The following is a 26,983-nucleotide window of genomic DNA, read 5'->3' as shown; positions in this document are numbered from 1 at the left end:
AAGGACCACATTTTAGGAGTATACATATCTTACCATAGTATTCTAATGCGAGTGCCAACGCTTGTTGATTTTGTTAGAATTATATGCATCCAAACACATAAAGCAATTGTCATTGTAATCATGATTAAAATGCGCATCTCACTAATCAAATATTGAGAGCGCGAAGCGCGAGCTAAAAATTTAGGAAATTCAGACCTGAAGAGGGACATTTTAAGGATTTTTTTGTAGGAATTCACGACGACCCTACGTATTTCATTAACCAAATGAAGCGAGCGCGAAGCGCGAGCTGAAATTTTTGTATATATTGACCCCAAACATGTATATTTTAAGGACTATTTTTAAAAGAATCCATTATGAGTACACATATCTCACCATAGTTATCTAATGCGAGTGCCAAGCGCATGCTGATTTTGTTTGAATTACACCTAAAGACATACTTTTTGTAGTCATTGTAGTCATGATTATCATACGCATCTCACTAGTCAAATATTGCGAGCGCGAGCTGAAAAATTTGGAAATTCACACCTGAAGAGGGGCATTCTAAGGCTTGTTTGTAGGAATTCACGTAGACCACTAACCAAATGATGCAAGCGCAAGCTGAAATCTTTGATATTTAGATTAAAAAAATTGACATTTTAAGGACTGATTTTAGGAAATCATGAAGAGCAGACATATTATCTCACCAATCCACTAATGCGAACGTAAGCACGGACGGGAAATGTTTTATATTAAGACCTTAAAATGATATGTCACTACATAAAACAATAATAATTCGAAGTGCGAGGAGATATATTTGGTGTATATTGACTTGAATACGGGAGGCTTTAGTACAACAGGATTATATATCTCGTTAAACAGACAATGCGAGTACCAGGAACAATGAAGACATAGGCCCTGAGCAAATTATGTTTCATAAAGTTATATATATTTTTTTATTTTTATGTAATATAACATAACATAACTATAATATAATATAACATAATTAACAATAATTTCTTCCTTCCCACTATGTTTCTTTCACTTTCTCCCTCTTTTTCTCTTTTTCCCCGTTTTTTTTTTTTTTTTTGCCCCCCGTAGTTACGCCACTGTTACTGTACGGAAATTACTCATAATAAGGTCATCTTCCCAACTGAGTAGGGCAAACTTTTTGTGTTACGCATCACTGGCGTACAGATAGAGGGAACTATGGATGAAAATAAAAAAAATAAGTCTAAGAAAATAAGGTACGGAAAAAAAATCGAAGGGAAATTTCAATTCAATTCAATTTCGGTTCATGAAATATTAAACAAAAAATAGCTCACTGCTGTAGTCCGAAGTGTGAAAGGGTTAACTATAAAATCATTTACTGAAAAAGATATTATGTCAAAATCTATCACCAAAATTTTTTTTAGATTTAATAGGTCAAAAAGTTTTTTTTAATAGAAATCTTACCTCATAATGCTATGTCTGGGGCCCCTCAACATGTTGCGCATTTCCTGAAAATTTTCTTCATGGACTTATGTTCGCTCTAAACATCAAGGATTTAAAATAAATCCAGATCGGCTGTGAATAGAGACCAGTCAAATATTAGATTAAGTTTTAAACCTTGTAGATTTGAATGTTAATCCTAAAGATTTGAAATAAATCCAACATTCGGCTGGTCACTATCCACAGCCGATGTGAATTTATTTTAAATCCTTGATTTTTAAAGTGTTCTACGTACGACTTAAGTATAGCTGATCCTGAAGAATAAAAGTCGAGTCGTGTTTCGTTCGATCCAAATTCACATAAATGAGTAATTTTTCATGGAATATTGACTCTTTTCGAATAAGTATACAAAATATTCGATCTGACTTGTGAGATAGAAACAAAACTTAATGCAGATTCTATTGATATATAATGGTTTTCACTCTTTTAAGACATTTATTTTGACCCTCTTCCAAACGAGCCGTGGTCGCATACCCCTCTCTTATGTAGGACACTGAAGGTTTTACTTTTAAAAATCAATTTCCCATGTTAACTTTTTATGCTAAAACAAGCTTAACTTCCGCCGTGTATTACAACTCTACCCATGATTTCAAAATAACATTGAGGCTTGGCATTCACAGAATATTTGTAGATAACCTCATCATTAATGAATCAATTTGTCCTGTAAAAAAATGGTCGTCAATACCAATTAAACTTAATTCACCCAAAGGAAAACTGAAGGCTAACATATAAAAGCATGCGCTTCGGAAACCATAAGGCCAGTCATATTATATTAAAGCAATTTCAGAGTCAGAAGCAGTAATAGATTGAACAGGCTTTTCAGCTTTTGCTCTTTTAATCAAATTTATTCATTTGTTTATTTGCGGGAGTGCGTTTGACGTTTGTGCTTGTGAGCACGCACTTGTATGTTTGAAATTTTGTTTGTTTTGCCATTCACTGACTTAATTCAATGACAATTTGAACATGTTTACTTATTTCATCCCTTTATAAAGAAAAACCGACGAGTTTTATGTTATTTTCCACCGATAAGCGAAGGGACTCTCCTCCGGATCCGTCCCCTTCTATCTCAGCTTGTGTCATGTCCTGTAATTAATATAGTTCTGTCGAATATTTTAAAGGAGTATCATCTATATTCATGAAAAGGGGTCAAAATACATGACCTTTTTGCTTTATTGTACAAGCTACCAAGGATTTTTTCTCTGAAAATAAACGGCGTTTTGACAAAATGAATATCACCTTCTTTAATTCGTCGGACGGGGAACAGGTAGAATATGATGGACAAGAAGTCAGTGCGATTGCAGTTGCCATAGTCTACGCGGTGATGGGATTATTGGGCGTCCTTGGTAATACTCTCGTTCTTTTCGTTATCATCGTCGTACGCGATCTGCACGATGTCGCTAACGTCTTGATCGGTAATCAATCTCTGATTGATCTCTTGACATCGCTCCTACTCCTGGCCAGCTTCGTTGCTCCTCTACCATCTATCCCAACCAACAACCCAATCCTTGCCCGGTTCCTCTGCGCATTTTGGCACTCCAAGTATCCGTTCTGGTCTCTGATCGTCGCTAGTTCACTCAATCTAACATTAATGACACTGGAGCGGTACTATGCTATCGTATTCCCTCTTCATTACCATAGTAGAACCAAATCAACGAAGTTGGCCTGTCTTGTAGCTCTACCATGGTTGTCGGGATTCGCCTATCAGCAGTACCTAGCCTGGTTCTCGAAGGTAGAACAGAACCAGTGTCATCTATTTCTTTTCCCGAACAATGCATCGCGGACTGGCCTTACGTTTGGAGCTACCTTCCTGGAGCTAATTCTTCCCATCATTGTTATTATTTATGTATACACAGCCATCTCTATAAAGCTGAAGATTACAATGATAGAACAATTCCAGGACACTAAGAAGTCTACTGGGTCTCAGGTAACTTCTTCAGCACCCAACGCTAACAGTCGTATTCGTGCCAGAAGGAATGTCATTAAGATAATGTTGATTGTGTCTGCTTGTTTTGTCATTTGCTGGTTACCAAACCAGATAATATACTGGTTGTATGTTCTTGGAGTCAACATCGATCTGACTGGATTGATCTATACACTGTCGGTTTTCATTGCTTTCGGTAATATGTGGATCAACCCCTTCATATATTCCTTTCAATATCGACGATTTCAAAAAGGATTGAGGCAGGTTTTCTGCCAGTGGAAAAGGAAACATCAAATGAAATCTAATGTCAGTGTCAATACCGTTTCATCGGCAGTTTGAAACCAGTCAAAGTAAAATCTAAAAAGTCGTAACGGATTATCTAATAGGACGTTAACGTCCATTGGTTTCAAATGCTACCAGCACGTTGACTCATAACAAATCTGTAAAAAGGAAATCGAATTGAACTTAACTTTTAAATTGTCATGGACGTTCTGCCAGAATGTCGATTTTCCTTCCATTCATGTAGCTCCCACGAAATCGTGAAAGGGACTAACTGGAGTTCCATGAGACAATTATTGTTATGAAAAAAATCAATATGGTTGAATAAAATTACCGTTAACAAAATCACAAATCATCAGACAGCCCAGAGATCATCCACCAAATAAGGAATGCCGAATTAATGCAAGGTTGCTTTTGTAATTCCTTGTTGATTCCTTGTACCTGGTTGGTTTTCAAAACGTTGTATGGGAGTCGTACCTCGTAAAGACAAACGCGCGTCGTTCATATTCTAAGCCAGTGGAATGTTTAACGAAATTTGTTTTATCGCTTCATCCGTCTCCGTTAAATAAGATAAGTATAATACGAATGATTCAGAAAAGTTCTCGAGTCATCCACCCATCATGAATAGTCTATCTGTTCCGCGGAAAATCACATTAAGGCACAATCTACTGCAATCTCTTATAAATCAACACTACAGTGCGTATCAAAAAAAGTTTACACTTTGAAAAAATCCTGTAAAATTATACATTCGTAATATCCTGAAGATTTTTCCATATTCTAACATTGGTACAGGTCCTTTTAAGCAAATGACGATATAAATGTCGAAAATTATTTCCGCTTGAGTGAGCACCACTTACTTTTGAAAAGTTAGTGAAAAATCATTTGCGCAGAACTTTGAAATAGTTATGCGGATAAAAGTAGACCTGGTCATGAAGAACACGTGGACTTCAGCTAGTAAAATTGATTTGAAGATATCATCTACCTTTTGAAACTTGTTTCCTTGTCCAAAACACTTCGAAGAGAGCATTGCGCCCTATCCACTCCCCCACACACCGAGGCCATCGTGACGATATTTGCCTCACACTGAGCTGTGATTTACATGAAATGGCTTAGGCTTGATTTTTATTTTGTAAATCATTGTCAAGTTTGGGGAAAGTGTGGAGAAACAAGTAAGAAGCCCAAAAATATATGTGTATTACATTACAAATTAAATTTAAACCCACTTTAAATGATAAAAACTTGGTGAAAATGCTGGATATATCGCTATAAACTTTTGGTCAGATTCAGTTACATCCTCAGATCCAGCTGGCACAAAAAAGGGTAAAGTTGTGCTTACTAAATGCTGAAATTTCAATTTGGGTGGCAAAATTGTTACATAATGTTTGAATGTATTTGTGTTATGTCAATTGACTAATAGTGCAAGGGAAATGTATGAGAAATGTTTCGCAGGGTAAGTTTGATTTTGTCCTTTCCCTTTTACATAGCGTGAAAACGAGTATTTCTGCGCAAACAGATTTCTGCGAGCTTTACAAAAATGGACAGTGCTCATTCAAGTGTAACATTCTGTCATAATTTTTACTTTCATTGGATAGATGAGACCCAAGCCAAAAAATATATGTGAAAAAAATACCAACATGATGTATATTTTAAAATTCCCAGGGCTTTTTCAAAGTGTAAACTTTTTTTTGATATTCACTGTATAACGAATCTTTCATATTTTGAAATATTTTCTTTGCTATAAACAGATATGCAATTTGTCTTATGCACCCGTCAAAGCCCCCAAAATACCTTTATTTTTTTCAGAGAAATAAAAAAATCAAATACCTATCCATTTCTGATCCGTGAATTCGCATCCTGTTTAAATTGCACAATAACAATCGCCGCCCCCCCCCCCCCCCATATAGCCCAGTCATATTAACTTTTCACTTGGAACAAATTGCATCATCACTTATTCCAGTGCAGGGCATTTCTTTGAGGTCCACAGAAGACCATATTAAAGCTCTATATAGACATATATATTCCTATTTACATTCCATGTATATTCTCACATTTCTCATATTTATTATTACAGTATATTACATTGTCACATATTGGCCTAAATAAGTGATAACGAAGAAAAATCCAGTTAGTGCTTTTGCCAATCAAATATTTATTAAAGCGCTTTAATAGAACGACTTTAATCAAAGCCTTTAATTTAAAAAAATTATAAAAATGTTGTGAATAAAAGGTCTTATATTTAAATGAAACATGTACGGATGTGTTGATGATTTTAAAATCTAAGGCAAGACTAAAACACGATGGTAGGTTCAGGAATATATGATGTGGAGATCGTATTCAACATTATTATGTGACGGTCTGTAATTGTCTTACATGCATTTACTACTTATTACCAATTAGTCCACGTCCTCGGTATTAATGTTCATCATAAGATATTTACTGGTGGTACAAGGATCAGAAGGTCAATGTTATTATGAGGGTGCGATCAGACTGACGATAGAGGGAAATGGGTGATATGAAAAGTGGGAGGAGGCCCCTTCAAAAAGTAAAGGAGTGAAAGAAAGAGGGTGGTTTAGGGTATTTATACGTTGTTGATTGATTGATTATTTGACTCAGTTACTTCTGCACATAAACAAATAACATTTGTTTAGTTATGAAAATGAAACAATCAGCTACACATTGTATACTATACTCTGGCTTTATAAACCTGCGATTTTTTTCTTTGTATTCTTATTTATTGTTGGACAATAATGACTTCGTGTACACATTCTAGTTTTTGCTTATAATATTAATTAGCGTCTATACTACTAAATGCAAATATGAGTGCACGTTACAATGAAAATTAATTTAAATTCATTTTAGGTCTCGTAAAATATATTTTTTCGCTTGACTCTGAAGAAGATTGAATGTTTGATCAATGTTTTGAGTAATAAAGATAAATCGAATAAATCGAATGTCCCCAGATTTCTAGTCCTTTTGTTTGGCTATTCAGCAACACCAACATCAAATGTATGTGTGTGTGGGGGTGGTTGTGAGCGTTGGGGAGTGGGTGGTGTGTGTGTGTGTGATTGATTAAACATGCGTGTGTGTATGTGTGTATAATTATGTAAAGTTATGTTGAAGCTTGATGTAAAATGGGATGCAATGATAATACATGTAGGTTGATTTCTGTTTTCCTGCCAATCAGTCATTTAATATTAATTATTAATAAAATACATAGAGGGTTGGGGCTCAGTTAAGTAAGTTGGGGTTTTTTTAGATATAAAAGTATAATTTTGTGTGGAGCGTTGTGGCCCAGTGGATTAGTCTTCGGACTTTCAAACAGAGGGTCGTGGGTTCGAATCCCAACCATGGCGTAATTTCCTTCAGCAAGAAACTGATCCACAATGTGCTGCACTCAACCCAGGTGAGGTAAATTGGTACCGGTAGGAAGGAATTCCTTAAAAAGCTGTGTGCGCTATGAACGCCTAGCTTAGCCGGGTAATAGATGAGCGCCTTGAGCACCTAACAAGGTGGATATGTGCGTAATATAAATAACCTATATTATTATTGTTATAATTTTAAGGAATTTCATTCCGTCCTTATACATGTATGCTTCAGTTTTTGGTAAATATATATGTTTTTTTATGCATGTCCTTGTTGATATGAAATGAAGATTTGTATTTTTTGTATTTATCTGGAGTTTATGTAATTCATTTGAATGAAATCCTTAATAAAAACATGTTGAAAAAGGTGTGCGCTTGGGTATGGAAATGGATAGTTGTGTGAGGGAGGGGTGTGAGAGAGAGATAGAGTGTGTGTGTGTGGGTGTGTTTGCGTGTCAAAGTGGGTGAGGGTATGTTTGTACGTGTTTTAACATGAACGGGTCCTGATCAAGTTACGGTGTTATATTCCTGTTTCTTTTCGCAATATTCTGGGATCTCTCAGCGAAATATGACAACGATATGCCTAGCATTTTCTCAGTTTCCTTTATCAATAATACTTGTTTATTCTTTAGTTTGATATTTAAGGCTATATGGTAGAGGATACGTCAATGAAGATACAAAAAAAACCACTCTGAATGGCACCCTAATATGAAATGATGAGTATGGTGATTACATAGAAACAAAGTATCTACCGGAGAGGTTCTCTTTATTGTCTGGTCGTGTGTGTGTGTGAAAGAGAATGGTCAATCTGATTTACACAAAAACATTTTAGAACAAACAATTTCCAACACCTTGTATGAGGAGGATTATTAGAATGACATTGGGATTGATTTTCCTGCAAAATTTAACGCGCACGTTAAATGTCACTTTGACTTATTTACTTTGCATCTACGTTCGAGCACATCGGCTTTGGGATGCCAATTATCGTTGATAGTTCATGTCTTTGCATTTCATGTCAGATTATTGTTTTTACGAATTTGTCATTGAATTCTAAAACCACTCAATTAGTTTCCAAATAAGACATCGTCATTGGAAATGTCTTTAATCTATTATTTCATTTTGTTATAAAGAAACGGCACTTTGTTAAAGTCAATCATTAATGAATACTTATAATTGTTTATACACTTTTAGAATGTTGGGCAACATAACTATCCATTGTGTTCGGTAATCTATATGTTGGAAAAAAAGCATATATACATATACATATATATATATTACCCAATTATTAGTTTTTATTACCTAATATTGACAGATTTCAACCAATAGTTGATAGTTATGTGTCAGTATGTTGCTCAGAGTTGGTTGAAAGTTGTGCGTTCTTTTTTTTTCTTAAGAGTGTAGCGATTAACATTTACTTTATCCAAGTCTCTATAAAGCGCTCTACAGTAATGCAGCATAATTACCCTGGCTTTAGCAGACCAGCTGTTACACTCACTGCGTTGAAAGCAACAAATTCCTAACAGGTACTCATTCACCTCACCTGGGTTGAGTGCAGCGCAATGTTAATGAATTTCTTGCCTAAGGAAAACTAAGGCGCCTGACAATACATGGAAAACTGCCCGTGAACAAGGCTTTTAATCGGCAATACTCTTTTATCCTGCATTCAACTTAACGAAAATGCTATGCGCATTCTTGGCAACTAGATGTGCATTGTTTAAAAGAAAAACTCGCTTTTTCTTTTGAATTTCTTTGCTTAAACTTTTTTTTATAAAATATTCCTCTTCTTTTGCAGATTTGACAATAAAAGCTTCTCTGTGGAATCAAAATTGTTTTAATAGTAAAGATGTGCATATAACTGTTTTATTTTAGAATAAACCATTTTAGACACCTTGTATATGAGGAGGATCATTAAAGGACAAGTCCACCCCAACAAGAATTCGATTTGAATAAAAATAGAAAAATCCAACAAGCATAACACTGAAAATTTCATCAAAATCGGATGTAAAATAAGAAAGTTATGACATTTTAAAGTTTCGCTTAATTTCACAAAACATTTATATAATATGCTCATCCTGGTCTGTATGCAAATGAGGAGACTGATGATGTCATCCACTCGCTATTTCTTTTGTATTTTATTAAGGAAATATGAAAGATTCTAATTTTCTCCTCATTGTCAAGTGATACAACGATTAATTCCTCCCTGAACGTGTGGAATTAGCATTGTTTAATACCATATGGTTCAGTCAAATTGGTCCTTATTGTCAAATCTATAAAAAATGAAATATTGTATAATTCAAACAATAAAAAACAAAAGAAATAGTGAGTGATGGACATAATCGACTGACGCACATAGTTGTGCATATTACTGTTTTGTGAAAAATAAGCAAAACTTTAAAATGTCATAACTTTCTTATTTTACATCAAATTTTGATGAAATTTTCAGCACTATGCTAGTTTGATTTTCCCTATTTATTCAAGTCAGCATTTTCCTGGGGTGGACTTGACCTTTAAGAATGATATAGGGATTGGTTTTTTCTTCAAAAGTTGCGCGTTTAATGTCATTTTGATTCATTTATTTGCATCTACGCATCGGATTTGGGATGCCAAATTTCGTTGAATTTTAATGCCTTTTGCATTTTATGTCAGATTATGGTTTTACGAATTTGTCATTGAATTCTAAAACCACTCAATTAGTTTCCAAATAAAACATTGTCATTGGAAATGTGTTTAATCTATTATTTCATTTATTTGTTATAAGGAAAAGGCACTTTGTTAAAGTCAATCATTAATGAATACATACTTGCTGTACTATATACACACTTAAAATGTTGGGCAATATACTGTACATTGGGTAATGTATGTTGGTGTAATATAATTATATGAAGTATGTATATATATATATATATATATATATATGTATATATATATATATATATATATATATATATATATATATGTATATAAATATATACTTATTTATTTATATATATGTATTTTTTATATATATATATGTTTTATATATATGGTATACAATTTGTTTTTGTTTGATGGAAGTGAAATAAATAAAATTGAAATTGAAATTGAAATTGAATATATTACCCAATGATTAGCTTTTATTACCCAATTCGGACAGATTTAACCAATAGTTATGTGGACAGTATGTTGCTCAGAGTTGATTGAAAGTTGTGCATTCTTATTTTTTAAGAGTGAAGTGTTTAACACTTACTTTATCCCAAGTCTCTATAAAGCGCTCTACAGTAATGCAGCATAATTACCCTGTCTTTAGCAGACCAGCTGTTAGTTACACCCACTGCGTTGAAAGCAACAAATTCCTAACAGGTACTCATTCACCTCACCTGGGTTGAGTGCAACGCAATGTTAGTGAAAATCTTGCCGAAGGAAAACACGTCATGGCATTGAATCGAAGTGGAATCGATTGAAATACGAAAGTTATAACCATTAGACCACTACACCTCCACTTAATAAATAAAAGCAAGTCTACCCGAACCAAAAGTTAAATATTTCATCAAAATTGGATGTAGAATTACAAAAATGTTACAACATATTCCAATTTCGATTACTTTTCACAAAACAGTTTTATGCACAACGTAGTGATATACAAATGTACACTGCATGGATTTTTGATAAAATGTAGCATTCTTTGAAGTAAAAAAAAAGTTTAATTGTCCTCATGAATATTTCATTATTTGGGGTTGGGGGGTTTGGGGCGGTCACTTTTTTCAGTTTTGATGGCGATGCTAGCTTGAAAAAGAGATCGTAGACCAATAAAGACTATACAGTATGAGGGGTTACTGAAAAGTTTTTTAGCCGAACATAAAAATAATTAAGATATAAATACCAAATTTAATCCATTAAATATTTCACATTTCTTAATTCTACACACTAAATTTCTTGGCCATAGCAAAATAATCTGATTTTACAGGTTCATGTATCAGATAGTGTGTGTAATAAGAAAAAAAAATGACAAAGTTGAGTTGGCATTCTTTGGGGTTGGTGACATGAAATGATTTTGTTTTGAGTGCTTCTTGGTCTTAGGCTGTATATTTCCTTTCAAATTTCATGGGTTACCCTCAAAGACTAGCTGCCAAGTCTCAGCTGGGGTCATTCCTTTCAGCCGCCGAAGCTTGATGACACCTCGATGCCCAGGATTGCCCATCATTCATGAGACGCCTGATACAGAAATTGAAAGATCATGTAAAGTTACACTAAATTTTGCTATGAGCAACACATTTGTTTGGTGGGTAGAATTGAGAAATTTGAAAGATTTGATGACTCAATTTTGGTTTCCATGATTCTTATGTCAGGCTCAAAACTTTTCTGTCTATTTTTTTCGGTGTATATTCTAAACCGAAGGGGAAAATATGGAATTCACATAAGGTTTGACTGAGTAATGTGGATTAATACACGAAATCTATGATCATGACATGATAGTAATGTATAGCAAACGCCAGACTGTGTCATTCTGCCTGAAGTTGCATTGTTGAAAGTCCCATATATAATAATAACACATGAACCATACCTGTATAGTAACCAGTTCGTAGTTACCTCATGGACAATTTTGGTCAAATGACCTTTCATTTCTTTCATTATGATAGGCAGATTTCAAAGCGAGATATTACGTAAGCTTGCCTTACATAGCAGGATGAAGAAATTGAATAGACCAGGTGACTAGAATAGCAAACCAATGAACACTTTATACAGATATTTGTTGCATTCCTACTTTGAATGCATATCATAGCAAGTTGCACAATGTACTTGGCAAACGGTCGTTCGTGGACGCATTGTTGTTTTTTGTGGATGTAAATGAAAACCACTATTCAAAAGAATATATGAATAATCAAGACATCAAAGTCGGTGCTTATCTCATTAGATTTTAAACCACCATGTCACTTTAGTACAAATGACCTTCCTCTGATTATGCGTAGAATCTTTTGATCATGCGCAGAAAGAAACTACGAACTGGCTTATTGTAACGTGTAGATATTTGTGTAGAGTGGTTCATTGCATATATTTCATCGTTTTTCTGGAAGGTCCTAAAGGTGTCTTCAAGTCCTATTTTAGAAGTAAAAGATCAAAGATTTGACCCAAGTGGATTCAGAATGGACTTAGTATTCTACTTTTAGGGTGTTGATGATTGTCCTTTGGTTGGAACCTGTAGGCTCGTCTTGATAATGACACGCCTCCCAAATAAATCGTGGTTGTAAAAAAAAACATATCCTATTTACCATCATTAAACTCTGTGGAGCTACGACAATAGTCGAAGAGGCAAATATAATGTTTACATTACTAGCCATGTTATACACCCTTCGTACTTATTGTTGATAACAAATATAGAAAGTTGCCTAGGAGTCTGAAAGGTGACATCGTTACTCTCAACTTTGGACGGTTGCATTATTCATTACAAACAACACGATCTGTGATGTTGATTGGAAAATGTCAGTAGGTCATGAAATAGGCTTTGATCAAATTTCAGTAAAAGACATCATCTCATAGCTGTAGCCCCGACCTGAACAGTTCAACGGAAATCATTTCCTCATTCTCACGTTGAACTTGCGATAGTAGTGACAAGTTCAACTTTCCGTTTTGTAGCAGTTCTTCACATTTTCACTCACGGGTTGGTGCCACTCTGTAAAACCGCCCTTACCAATCACCAGGAACAACCTATTTTGATCTACACTCATCCAAGATGGCTGATCAGGAGCCTTTCTACAATGTTGGTCGTTTTCAGGCCTGGGACTATGTCATTCTTTCTGCTTGTCTTTGTATTTCAACTGGGATAGGGGTCTTCTATGCCTGTACTGGAGGTAAGCAATCAACAACCAAGGAATTCCTCTTGGCCGATCGGGGCATGAGCCCTTTCCCTGTAGCAATGTCTCTTGTCGCTAGCTTCATCTCAGCTATAACAGTCTTGGGCACTCCTGCTGAAGTCTACCGCAATGGATCAATGTTCTGGCTATATGGGTTCGCCTACATTGGAGCCGGTTTGGTCACCGGGTTATTCCTGCCTAACTTCTACCGCCTTGGCATCACCAGTGCGAATGAGGTAGGACAAGTTGTTGATTTGCTAGATATCAGAAATAGATTCACAATTTATCAAAGAGAAATGTAAGATTAACCATACAGCTTAATTGGGGGGGGGGGGGCTCCTGGCCCTGTTTCTCTCCCCCCCCCCACAAGGGTGCATGGTAATCAACATGCAGCGTGGATGAAGTATGTTCGTTTTGTCAACTGCACATTAATTTTCAACCCCGCCCTTTTTTAATTGTTTTTTTTTTCGATTCTCTATTTGCGTGTCTCTACAACCTTTCTTTGTAGATTTTACAAACGACTGTAAAATTCAGACGAACCCGTGTATTTGGCACTGCTTGTAAAAAAATACATATGGATAAACGATAAACACTTTCATTGTGCACCACTAAGAATAGGTGAGGTAAGTGGGTACCGGCAGAAAGTGGTTCCTCAGAAGCTGTGTGCATGCAGTGCACCTGAAACGGTAGCCTATAGCTTAGCCAGGGTAATACTAACTTGCAGGGCCCGCTGGGAGAACAGTTTTGGAAACTGAATTGGCTACCCTGGGTAAATATACCGTTATTATTTTTGTCATTATCATCGGAAATACGAATTGAAAATAGAACTTTTAAAAAAGACACGGATACACACGCTCTCACACGCAAAACCCATAGATGACATATCCCATTGGAGAAACTAGATCACATGCCTTCTCTATGTCTTAAAATGTTACGTGTAAATCATGTCTTGTGTCTTAAAATGTTACGTTTGAATCATCATCATATCACCGTCACCCTCAGCTATTTGAAAATATATGCCCATTCTGCTTTATAAATGTATTAATTAATTCAATTAGTATAAGTTTGGAAAGGTCATTTTTTTCAAGCAATCTGCTTATGATGACAACCCTTCTCCTGCAAATTGTGAATATCATATAGTTAATCATTTTCGTCTGGAATTATCTTTTTAGTACTCTTTATTTATAATTCATGCCAAAAATGCTAACATATTATGTTTATTGTGTTATGAAAAATGTATTATACGAATGTTATGGATGCAGAAGAAAACAATAAATCAAATCATTTCAAATCAAATTTAGTTTCAGTCTTCTCTCTCTGGCTTTGATTTCTTCATTTAGCGCCATCTTCTCTGCTATAGTGAATTGTCTTTCCTTTTCTTCTCGACAACCATCTTTAAATTTGATATGATGCGAAATAAAATGACAAAACTTTTACCACGGTGCGTCTGTTGCGTTCGTGACAAACGTTGCGTGACGTTCCCATGTTCCATTGACGTCGTTGAGATTTGGGTGAGCTACACCGTCTGACTTGGCAAAAATGGCCTAAAGTTGATAAAATATCGTTAGGAAAAAGTTCTTAGACAAGCAATATTCGAAGAAAAACTGCTTATAATTAAGCGAAGGCTGTATGGAATACGGGCTCTGATGCTTATGATATAATGTGTGTTCATTCATTCATTGAAAAGTTTTGTAGTTTAATCAAAAGTAAGGTATATCTTTGTTTTATATACATGAACAAGATTTATAGACTTATAGGATTTGAAATTGTATATAGGTTGATTTGATGAGGAAGAAATAAAATATTATTTATAAGAAAGAAAAAAAACGGTTAAAAATTAAATGACCACGACAATTTTGTGACAATGGATTATAATTGACATTAATGATACTTCATTTTTTCCTCAATAATAAAGTGATGTGATTCACTAGTGATGAGAGGAAGAGCATCCTGTCCTCATAGAATTTTAATGTCCTTTACCACCTTTCTTTTCTTTCTTTCTTGTTTGTCGAAAAAAAATTACAGGAAAAAGATTCGGGAAATGACCATGACCTTTGACCTATTTTTCTTTGTTTCTCTTACTTTTCCCCTTGTCTTTTCTCTCATCCTTTGATTTTGCTTGTCATTTTTTGTTTACGGGGAAAGTGCTTCCGGAATTGACCTTGAAGTACTGGGTGCGCACGTCCAGTGTTCGATTCCCGTCAAAGCACTAGCGCCTTTCAGCAGGACATTAACTCTTTCATCTTACTGAACATCAATGTTATAGTCATTTATTCTTTCCTTCATCAGGTTCAATGTAAAGTGAAATGTGCATCATAGGGCAAGACAACACATTTTTAGGCAAACATTGTAGGCGGGACTGGTTTGAAAGAGGGTGTTTTTTTTAGCATACCAAGCAGCTACCACTGTAGCCCGGTGAAAAGCTCGGATCAGACTGCAGTATTCAACATGGTGTTTATACAGACATTCATCAAACAAACCAATGTGAAATGATGTATAGGTACAAAGGAGTAGATCGAAATTACAGTTGCAACATAAGCCCCCCCCCAAAAAAAAAAAAAAGAAACGAATAATTTTTACGTAACGTTTGTTTAATATGCGATTCTTTTTATGTATTGACATGATGGTTATCATGGCAAGCCTACCCCTCCCCCAATCTTAAAAAAACAACGCATTCCATCCTTTTACCCTTTTCTCAAATTTTTATTATATTTAATAAGGTTCATTTCAAGGTAGGTAATTTTCAACAAAACAACTATGTTTCAAAATGATTGATATATTCATTCATTCAATCCTGTCGACTCGCCACATGAATGTTACACCGTATAATTAATGGTACACCGTATCAAGAATGGAGAAATGAGCCCAAAAATGTATTTGAGGGACCTGCCACATTGTACGGGGCAAAATTTCTTAAAAGCTGCGAACAGTTTGTTCGTCTTTTTTTTCCTTCTTAATAATTATGAAAAATCTTATTTTGTGATAGATTTTGATACAACATGACTAGAGATGACTAGAGTGAGCCCATTTCCTTTCCCCCTTTTAAACCTGTCTGTGGATTGTGATTTTTTATATATGTTTTTTTTGGGGGGGGCTCCATAGTCCCCAAAACTTCACCTGACTGAACGCCGGTGCATCGTATCATACACTTTGAAATGTTCCGGCAGGGGCGGATCCAGGATTTTCCAAAGGGGGGTGCAAATTATTCGGAGGAAAATTTTGACAAGCTCCCCCCCAAAAAAAAAAGGTCTTCAACCACAAATGAAGGAGATTTCGTACTCGAAAAAAGTTGACCAGCAAAAAAAAAAAGTTTTCAACCACAAATGAAGGATATTTCCTACCCGAAATTTTTATTTTGCTTCTCAAAGCACGTGCAAAGGGGGCACGTGCCTGTGTTCCGGTATTATTCTACCTAAAATTTGAGCCTGCGGGAACGATCATGTAATAACCAAGCTTGAAAGAGGTATTGTGTGACTGGTCCAACTGAAAACTGTTTATGCGAAGTTGATTGACTACCTGATCAATATATTTTTGATCTGGTTGGTCTAGCTCGGATTGTTTTACATCGTCATGATGGTAGACATGGTTAAATTTTCGATTCCAATAGGGTTAATCCAGACCGGGTCGACTTCTTCCCGAGGTTTACCGAACAGATCGTACCTGATCGGAATTGATCGGGATTGGTCGGTCTTAGAGACCCAAACAATGCAAATTCCACAACTACCATAGATCCGTTTCAAATATCAAATGAACGACGTGACCTGTTTGAAAAGCAGAGTGTGATACCACCTTGAATGTATTTACTCTTCATTTTTATATTTTCTTTGCCGTTTTCATGATTATAAAAGAACAATAAAGTCCTTCGAGGGACTTTGAACGTCTTCTTCACGGATCGCAGTCAGGAACATGGCGGAGCTCAAGGCGGGCCCGGCATGCCGCCCTATATATGATTTAACATGTAGTGGAAAATCAGAAATCAGAAGAAAATGAGGAATAAGATGAAGTGAAGAAAGAAAAGTGTATAACAAAGAGAGTAATGATTCGTGTTGCTATATATTACCCTTGTGATTCAAGTGAAAAGGGATATTGATTAAAAATAGTCTTGCCTCCTCAGTATCCTGTCACCTCCCTGGTAATAGTTATTAATAATGTTCTGTCAATACAAATTACTCATTCATGATGCTGTGTTTGAATATTGGTAAGTAGCTGATTGCTCTACACCAGCCTCGTCTACTTTGCTTTCTCCCTCATCCCACACCAAGTATAAGAGGAAGATCTCAAGTTTGGAAACAACATAATCGATAAAATTGTGTTAAATCTGTTGTCAACAAGAAAATACTCATGAAGGCAAGTTGTAAAGACATTAACAAAATCATTTGAAAAGATATGGCTTGTAAACATTGTAAACAAAAGAAGCTCTTAAAGCAAAAATGTCTTTGCACAAACAAAAATCAAATAAGGGAGGGTAGAATAAAATGTACAATACGGGATTACTATATAATCACATAAAATTCATATCAAATTTATCATTAGTTGCGCAGTGGGACGTTTTATTAGATAAAATCTCATTACTCGTTGACAACCTATATGCTTAGCCATCAAATGTCCTCGATATGAGTTGGGCGGAAATAAATCTCACTTTATCATCGCAACATTGTACTTTGGAAAGACCACATTTTTTGTATTTTCGAGAGCCTGTAGTTTTTGTTCTTCTTTGCGGGGGGCGGAAGCGAATCGCTTTGAAAAATAATCTCGTTGACAAACCGTTTCAATTTTCCATTTGGGGTAGTCAATTTTTCATAGGGGGAGGTAGGAGGAAATTTCACGGGATGCACTCGGACTCTTGGTTTATGGTGTCTATCAATATTTTGGATCAGTTGAGGGCAGAAAAGAAAAAAAATGTCTAAAATTCCGGGTGCACCCTGCGCGCAAAATTATAATACAGACTTTTTGCCGACACAATTTTTTATGTTGCTTTTAAAGCATATATTTGCATATGATACTTTTTTCAAGTTATCAAAATTATAGGGGTAAAATATATTTATTTGACCCCAATACTCTTATTGGGATAATTGCCCCCTGCCTCCTCCCCATTATCGACTCCTCTGCCCATGTTTGTCATGTTTGTTCGGCCATGGAAGTTTTCCTGAAAGTTGTCACCAATGTTAATGTTAGTTGCCACTAACATGTTTTCATTTCCGACACTTAACAGAACAACAGTTGCACACTTTTTCTTCTCGACTAATCACAAAAAAGTGTTAGAACTGTTTACCTATTTAGACCATAAATGCTGAGAAAAAGGTCCCCAAAAGTCCCGTATCGATGTCTTGTAAATTATCGTTTAAGTACTAATTTACATACATACATAACAGGTACTTATACAGCGCTTTAACCATGTTAACAAAAATATGATCAAAGTGCTTTACAGAGATAACTAATAATAATAATGAAATTACAATAAACAGCACTTAAAATATATCTACGGGGACTGGTGCCTGATCTTAATGCCCTGTTTACCCGCAGTTTAAGGAACTTGGCTAGAAGGCAATCCGGCAGGTACATAACTCACAAGGGCTCTAAAAACACCAGGCCTAAGCTAAACCCTATAACAAAGAAACAACTTACGAAAGAGAACTAAACATGAATATTTTAACCTATAGTTACACAAAAAAATATATAAAGAGAAAAAATTTCAAGGAGCAAATAAATGTGTTTTAAGCAGAGATTTAAAAGTTTTTTAACTTGTCAGCAGATCTTTGTAGGTCCATACAAGGGAAAAACATTAACAGTATTTCGGGGCTGGCTGAATGCTTAAATTAGAGAAGATATAAATCGTATTGTGACATTCATTCACGATATCAGAGACATAAATGATTGCACATAACGTATTTTGCTAGGTCAGATTTTGTAAAACTATAGTGTCAGCGAGCAAATATAGCAAAACGGCTTGTACAAAAAGAATGAGATAGTTTCTGCCGATTTAATCGACAGAAATTTAATCTTTAAACGATCCTTAATTATACCCCTCCTTACAGCAAGTATTATCATAATAACCACTTTAAAAATAAGAAATAGGCAGGAGAGTTCTTTTTATGCAGTACTGGTCACACCCAAGACAGACTCTTTGGGGGAATGGGGTGGATACCACTTTTTCTGCAAATACAATTGCGTATTTCACTGAGAGTGCTTTAAAATAATAATGTTTTATTTACCCAGGTTAGCCACTTCAATTATAAGACTGATCTTCCAGCGGGCCCTGCATAACATGTTATTATTACCCTTCTCCAGTTAAATGCTGAGTGCCAAGCAAGATGGCAGATGGTCCCATTTTTATAAGTCTTTGGTATGACTCGGCCAGGGATCGAACCCATGACCTCCCGTTCATGAGGCGGACGCTCTAACACTGAGCCACCATGCCCGGAATGATGATTCCAAATTAGTTATTCGCATTTGTAATTTTCTGAAATTATCTATAGTCTGTATGGTGGATGAAAAAATTCGAAGTGACACAATGAAATCAGCTTCCTGTGCACCAGATAGGGGCATATTTTATGTGAAAAGAATATAACCGGCCATTTGCCCTATCCTCGCTTTATATCCTCCTTTCCACCCCCTCTATATCTCTTTCCCGTCTTCATCTTTCCCTTATAGTTTCAGAAAATATATTCTCCCTCAGTCAATCCAAAATTCTTGTCCATATTCTCTCGACATGTTTGTAAACCAGTTGAATGTTTAAAAAGCTCTTCCTTGGTTTTTTAAAAGTTGATTTTTTTTTAAATCAGAACGGTTTCCCCAGCCCCACAATAAATTGACATAGCACATACCATGTCCCCAATCCAGACAAACCAATGACATCGACTTCAAACCTACCGATGATATATCATTGGTTATTACGTAATAGATTTGTAGTCTATTGACCAGTATGACTTGACAGAAGTTTGTTTCACCAAAGAACTGCCGTCATGTCTGTACCAGGGTGTGCACCACTCGAGTGTTGAATCCTCAAGCAGGGCCGAACGCCGAGAAGAGGGCAACTGTGATCGCGTTTATACTGAAACAAAAAAAAGGCGAGTTCGACATGGTCCGCGAGAACGGAAGAAGAATAGACGTAACAAATATATGCCGTGTTTGACCTAGGTCATGCGAGCTCGACATGGTTTTCTGTTCACACACAAAATAATAAGCGAGTCTGAAAAGGCTCGCGGGTTGAAACCTACGATTTTGGCGGATCACGCTGATCGCGTTTACACAGCATAAAATTGCCGGGATGATCTGCACGGCTCGCGTGTCGAACCCCCGAGCCCAAAATAACTTGCACAACTCGTTTCCAACTTGTATCGTCGTGAAATAATTGATGACGCTACATTATTTCATACGTGTTATAGCACCGCGATCACTTTTTTATTACCTTGGCAATTACGGTTCAATTACTCTTGACACGTTCTGTCATAAAACTTCATGTTTACCTTCATCATGGTATAAAAGTTTCGCAAATGAATATAAGTAAGGAACTCTGAGCCGGGGAATCAGTTTGACGATTACAATTGCCAAGTTGTGTTCATAGAGGAGCTACTTCGCCACAGTTCGATATACCAGGATTCCAGTCTTAACTTAATACCTATCTCGATTATCAAAGAGAGAATGGCCGAGAGCGCGTATCTTATCAACACCACCTTTGGTGCTTGGGACTATGTGATCCTGGCGATATCATTGGCCATATCGTCTGGGATAGGTGTGTACCACGCTTGTGCTGGTGGCCGTCAATCAACCACCGAAGAATTCTTGATGGCGGATCGTAATATGAATCCTATTCCTGTCTCATTGTCCTTGGTAGCAAGCTTTATATCAGCAATCACAGTCCTAGGAACACCTGCTGAAACCTACATCTATGGTACCATGTACTGGTTGTACAGCTTTGCCTATTTGTTTGTTGGTTTTGCGACAGGATCGTTCTTCATCCCGATCTTTTACAAAATTGGCGCGAAAAGTGCGAATGAGGTGAGTTGTCTTTGCTTTCACTGTTTCAGGCTATTCGAACATTCGCAAGAAAGAAGATTAGGTGAGGAATGTTCTTGATATCGATGGTAATTGATTGGGATGATGATGATGATAGTGGTGGTGATGATGATGATGATGATGATGAAGTTGATGGTGGTGATGATGACAATGATGATGAATATGGTGTTGATGGTGATTGGTGACAATCACAGTATATTGTGTGGCGAAAAACATATGCATATTTACTTTTTTATTTATTTATCAAGGGTAGCATTTATATGAATGTAGGATTAGAAAAAGCACTGTCGATCAAATGCCTTGATCATCGGCATAGGTTCCGTGGCCGGGGATCGAACCCCGGACTTTCAATGTCTATCAAGGAGCCTTAGACCACGTGGTTACGTAACCTCCACATTATACAAACACTCTGATATTGAAAAACAAACGATCGCCTAGACTTTGTCTTTACAATGGTACTATGGCGAGACTGTTTTTTTTTTAAAGCAGCAATGTTTTGGCAGATTATCTATTTGGTTTCAGATAATACCATTCCACTATACATCTACGATTCTGCAATTTATTTACATGTATCATGTCGCTTGCGCTACTGATAATCATTGTCATACAAAGGAAAATTTTATTTTTTACCTGTTCAAGGCCTTCGATACTATTGCTCATCCAATAATTAGTGCATAAACGTATACGTGGTAAGGCCTTGAAGAGGAATAAAAGTCATAAATTGTTACTTTGAGGTGTCCCTCAAGGATCCATTCTTGGGCCTGTTACGGCAGATATGGGTAATTTGCCAAAATGTAATTGTTACTAAATATGTGCCGCAACTATAATACGATACATTTTGGCAACTGACCTTTGAAGTAAATATACCAAAATGTATGGGACATTGACGGTACATTCTAGGACCATTCGCTCAGTTGTCTGTACTCATTCAATACATTAAAGTATACAAAATACCACAAGAAGATCATATCAGTTGGTCTCTTTTATAAACCACATCGGCTAAACCCCTGTGCTTACCAGTCTAATTACTAGTTGGTCTATTAAAGATCCACGTGGTCTAATACCAATTGGACGTAAATGCTCTTTCATAGACGATGTGGCTCTTAACCTAACTATAGCATTTACAGAGTATGTATAGCGACTGCACTGCGGAGTGCTGATTTTCTAGTTCAAATCTGAATTACTAAAGGTCAAGTCCACCCCAGATAAATGTTGATTTGAATAAATAGAGAAAAATCAAACTAGCATAATGCTGAAATTTTATCAAAATCTGATGTAAAATAAGAAAGATATGGCATTTTAAAGTTTCGCTTATTTTTCACAAAATAGTGATATGCACAACTCAGTCATAATGCAAATGAGTCAGTCGATGATGTCCCTCACTCACTATTTCTTTTGTTTTTTATTGTTCGAATTATACAATATCTAATTCTTTACAGATTTGAAAATAAGGACCTACTTCCAGGGTGACCAGATTTCACAAAATGAAATACGGGACAATCGACAAATTACGCTACATGAGCGGATCGACCGAGCCAGGTCTTAATAAAAGATCAACAAATAAAGGCTACACACTATTAGACTTGTGAAAAAAATTATAAAGAATTAGGAGGGAGAACGAAAGAATGAAGGAGAAAATGAAAAGACGACAGAAAAGAGATGAATTGAGAAGAAAAAAAGACAAAAATGAAGGGGAAAATTAAGGGGAAAAACAAACTAAATGTTAGAAAGTAAAAGAGAGAAAAAAAGGTTTCCTTTATTCGTTGAAATGTATAAGGAAAGAAAAAAAGAAAGGAAGGGAACATGAATAAATGTGTGAAAGAAAAAAAAGGAGAAAAGAGAAAAAGAAAGTAGACAAAAATGTTTCCTTCAAAGAAACAAAGAAAGAAGAAAAACAGGAAAGAAGGGAGGGAGTTAAAGAAAGAATAAGGGAAAAGGGTTAAGGAAAAATGAAGGAAAGAATAAAAGAAAAGATGAAAGAGAGGGAGGAAAGAATGAAGGGAGAATGGAAGAAAAAAGAAAATAATAGGTGGAGAGAAAGAACGAACGAAAAAAGGAGAGGAAGTGAGAAGTAAGCAAAGAAAAGTGTCAGGAAAGAAAAATGAAGGAAATAAAAAGGGAAATTAAAAAAAAGTAGGAAAGAAAGAAAAATGAACAGAGAGAGAAAGGATCAGGAAAGAAAAATCAGAAATACAGGTAGATGGAACAAAAAAAGGCTAACAGGAAGGATAGAAGGATGAAGAAAGAAGGATAGAAAAGAAAGAAAGAAGAAAAAAACTTCAAACAAAAAATCCAATCATCTAACAAAAATGCTAATCATATCTGGTGTTTTTTTTTCAATATCAAAAGAAATGGAATGTTTTAGACAAAGAATAAAATTTAATAGTGAAACATTGTCAATCTTAAAAATTATATGAAACATCGTGGCATCATACACAGGCATCTCTCCCATCCCATTAATTATAAGTTCGCACCGATCACAAAACTCAAAAGGCGAGCTGAAACAACTAGATCTAGTTGTGAAAACTCAATAACTTGCTCAACCGATTACATCACCAAATCAGTAATCTGAGGATCCATAATGTAATTGTAAAAAATTACCGCCGATTTTGTGATTATTTTGATTTTAGTGGAAAAAACTGTTTATCATGCGAGGGACCGTTTGCCCCATTGAGAATCTGCTCGGATCCTACATGCCTAGCTATAGTAGCCTACATACCACGCTTAGGCAGGAGGCCAGAGGGCTGGCAAGAAAACCAAGAAAATCACCGCAGAACTTAGCAAAAGTTTACATGTATCAATATTTGTATTGGTGCTTCGTCATCAGCTGGTTTCTTGATGAAAATTCGTCACTTTCAAATGTTTTAATTATATTTAATTATATTTTGTTCAAAATTTTGAAATACGGGACAAATAGGCGTCCCGGGAAGGGTTTGTCGGGACGCCGGGACAAAGAAGCAAAATACGGGACAATCCCGGGAAATACGGGACGTCTGGTCACCCTGCCTACTTCACTGAACCATATATTATTAAACAATGCTAATTCCACATGTTCAGCGAGGAATACATCATTGTTTCACTTGACAATGAGGAGAAAATTAGAATATTTCATTTTTCATATAATAAAATACAAAAGAAATAGTGAGTGGATGATGTCATCGGTCTCCTCATTTGCATACAGACCAGGATGTGAATATAACTGTTTTGTGAAATTAAGCGAAGCTTAAAAATGTCATAACTTTCTTATTTTACATCCGATTATGATGAAATTTTCAGTGTTATTCTGGTTGGATTTTTCAACTTTTTGTTGGGGTTGACTTGTCCTTTAAGTCAGCAATCCGGAGTGCAGTCACTATAGAGGCTCCTCAAGTGCTAAATTAGCACAATAGAAAACTACAGTGTATTGTACGAAGTGACTGTTGAACGAAATGATGTTGGACCAAACGGCATAAGACATGGTCATTCGGGTATTTCTGGAATATGACACTAGGTGGTTTCAGACCGCCTCGAAGTTTGTCAGTTCCAGGTATTTTCTGATGGGTGAAAAAAAGAAATGTTAAACGGCGTTTTTTTTTAACTCGCCGTACGGAGACCGTAGGGGAAATGTGACTTCGCTATTAATCACCAAATGTGAGTATTTTCATACAAATTAATTGAGAAAGAGTTTAATTGGCATGATAAAAATATGAACTTTCTGTTTCCTGAATTTTCTTAATTTGTTTTGGCTGGCTGGTACTCGTGGTCTAGTGGTTATGAATCTTGTCTTTTAAACTGAGGGACGAGGGTTAGATTCCAAGCCATAGCGTGCTATTGTTATAATGCATGTTACGGTATCATCGATTTCATGTGTTCGTCATCGTACAGGACAAACCATGGAGAGGCAGTGTGGCCGTGATATTTAAAAGTTAATCAGTGTGGCCGTGATATTTAAGAGTTAATCATGCGATTTCTGCACGGAAGTCATACGATATCCCTGCGGTGTTTCTTAGGGATACGATGTTACCATTCAGATAAAATGGTACTTTGAACTTGCCAGACCAAAGTACCGTTTTCCAGAATCTAACAGGCTTGCCAGTATGTTCCCTGGCGAGGTTTAAGCATTTCAGTTTGTTCTTTTCATTAATGAATGGCTTCTTCCGGGAAATCCTGCCATGCAGTCCGCGTTCTCTCAGTCGATTCCTGATGGTTTGGGTGGAAACCTAAGTGCCTGTACTTGCTTCAACCTATAGGTTGCTGTGCAGACATCTTCTGGTCTTTGATCACTCTGTCATTTATGTACCTATTTGTCCTTGATGTTGTAGCCCTCTTCCATTCTGATTTTCAACTCTACCTCGTCTTCTTGAATTTATGGATGATATACTGCACTTCTTGGCAAGTCTTGTGTACAGAAACTCCATCTTTGGGGAACTTCACAACTTTTTCCCTCAAAGCTCAGGTATTTCACAAGTCTTAACCATGTTGAAAAACTACAACCGATCCTTTCAGTTAGTGTAGTGAATGGTCACAAACTCTAAATGTCATTAGGAGTGTATGAAATGACGTATTTTGGTGAAGGAAGTCAAGTTATACACATTGACTTCAAGTGATATTGCTGTTTCCGGTATGTTTCTGTATCAATAAGGTTAAGCCAGGGTTGAATAGTGAAATAATGGTGTTTTGGATCTTTTGTTATGACAGGAACTTAAGAAGGTATTCCTCCTGCTAAACAATATGCAGATCAATCCCCTTTATATGATAAATTATCCTTAAAAAGAGTATTTGGGATCACTAAACAGTGAAAATGTACTCAAAATGGAAAGTGTACAAATAGTTGTTTGAGGGTGAAAATGAACAAAATATTGAAAATATACAATTATGCAATTTCGGGGGGAAATTCATTTAGGCTAAAAAGGCACATGCATATTCTACAATGCAGTCACTTTTGGCGGACCTATTTTCAGTAGTTTTTCTTTAATTTGCTTAAAAATGTGAAGGTGTACAAATACTGTTTAATACAGTGTACATTGACTTGAACGTGATTTTCCCCCGTCATTTCTTTTGCGGCCGGCTGTTTTGGAGGCTTTGGATCAGGCTACAAATGTTGGGATTGTATTTTTTCAGACCCTAACTTCAATTTTTATTGCTATTATCATTTTTTTAATCGTCCTAGGCGAGACTCGAACCCCCGTCCGTGGACTAGCCTGCAGGATCACCATACCGATTGAGCCACACCAATCGAACTGGCCGATGGGTCGAAAATTACCTTTATCATCACGTTACATGTATCCATGAATATTCATGAGGCGTAGTCTGGCTAAATGTATCCTATGATATCGTCATTCCCATAGATTTATTCATTAAAAGTTTACTGCTACGGTATACTTCCCTCTCGCGTCGGGCACACAAGTACTGACAGAAAAAAATCGCGACATGAGGAGCATGTCACCAACATTTTTGTTCGACAATTAAGTTGTCAGGTCTGACATCTCTCCTTGATTCTGATTGGCTGAGAAGTACTGTTCTTCTTGAACTGTCGGATAAACGACCGTCAAGTCCTTTCATGAAGCGCTCTTCTCGACATAATTGGGACCTTTCGCAATCATCACGGACGCTAGCATTAGGGTCCCCTAACACAAAAGTTAACGCTTAATCATACACTTGATTTTTAAGATTGATTGTGCATTACAGTCAATATAATCAAACGTAGAAAACTGCTCTACGATCAATGCTAAGCTTTGTGTAACAGGGGGGTTACAGGCCCTACAAATCTGCTTTTCGTGTGCAAAGTCCCTTTCCGCGACACCCATACCACATACATGCACGTATATTACGACTGATGGCTGGAGATATTCAAAATGCAGGACCTAAAATAGATTTATGACATGGATAAGAAAGTGGTTTTTCAAACAAATCGAGAACATATTGAGTGAGGAAAAACTTACTGAATGAAGGCTTAAATATAGATCATTACAGTCCATCGAATCGATATCACATTTAATGTGGATTATTGGTGGATCACTGGCAATTGATTTCATGGATAAGATCAACCTCTCCAGCCGAACATTTCGCATGCGTTGATATGTACACATCATGCGATACCTTTGAACTCGTTTCCTTTTGTTTCTTTTGTT

The 26,983-nt window shown here is 36.2% G+C and overlaps 2 protein-coding genes across 2 annotated transcripts in view; both read left to right on the top strand.

Annotated features, from left to right (window-relative positions):
- Positions 1-2,692: 2,692 nt before the first annotated feature.
- LOC121430622 (prolactin-releasing peptide receptor-like) lies at positions 2,693-3,727 on the top strand. Its single transcript, XM_041627938.1, has one exon. It carries the CDS (start codon positions 2,693-2,695, stop codon positions 3,725-3,727), a length of 1,035 nt encoding a protein of 344 aa, XP_041483872.1.
- A 16,449-nt stretch (positions 3,728-20,176) lies between these two features.
- LOC121430941 (sodium-coupled monocarboxylate transporter 1-like) overlaps positions 20,177-26,983 on the top strand; it is a 65,883-nt gene continuing 59,076 nt past the window's right edge. The window contains exon 1 of the mRNA XM_041628377.1: positions 20,177-20,855. Coding sequence (XP_041484311.1) covers positions 20,499-20,855 — 357 coding nt within the window. The 5' untranslated portion in view covers positions 20,177-20,498. The remainder of the gene's footprint in view (positions 20,856-26,983) is intronic.

This window comes from Lytechinus variegatus, chromosome 17 (genome assembly GCF_018143015.1).
Source record: "Lytechinus variegatus isolate NC3 chromosome 17, Lvar_3.0, whole genome shotgun sequence".
NCBI lineage: Eukaryota > Metazoa > Echinodermata > Echinoidea > Temnopleuroida > Toxopneustidae > Lytechinus > Lytechinus variegatus.
The sequence above is the reverse complement of the archived record's forward strand: the minus strand, read 5'-3'. Positions and strand labels throughout refer to the sequence as shown.

Bases quoted from the DNA above. Each gene is read 5' to 3' on its own strand.
- LOC121430622 (XM_041627938.1), top strand. From the start codon at position 2,693: ATGAATATCACCTTCTTTAATTCGTCGGACGGGGAACAGGTAGAATAT.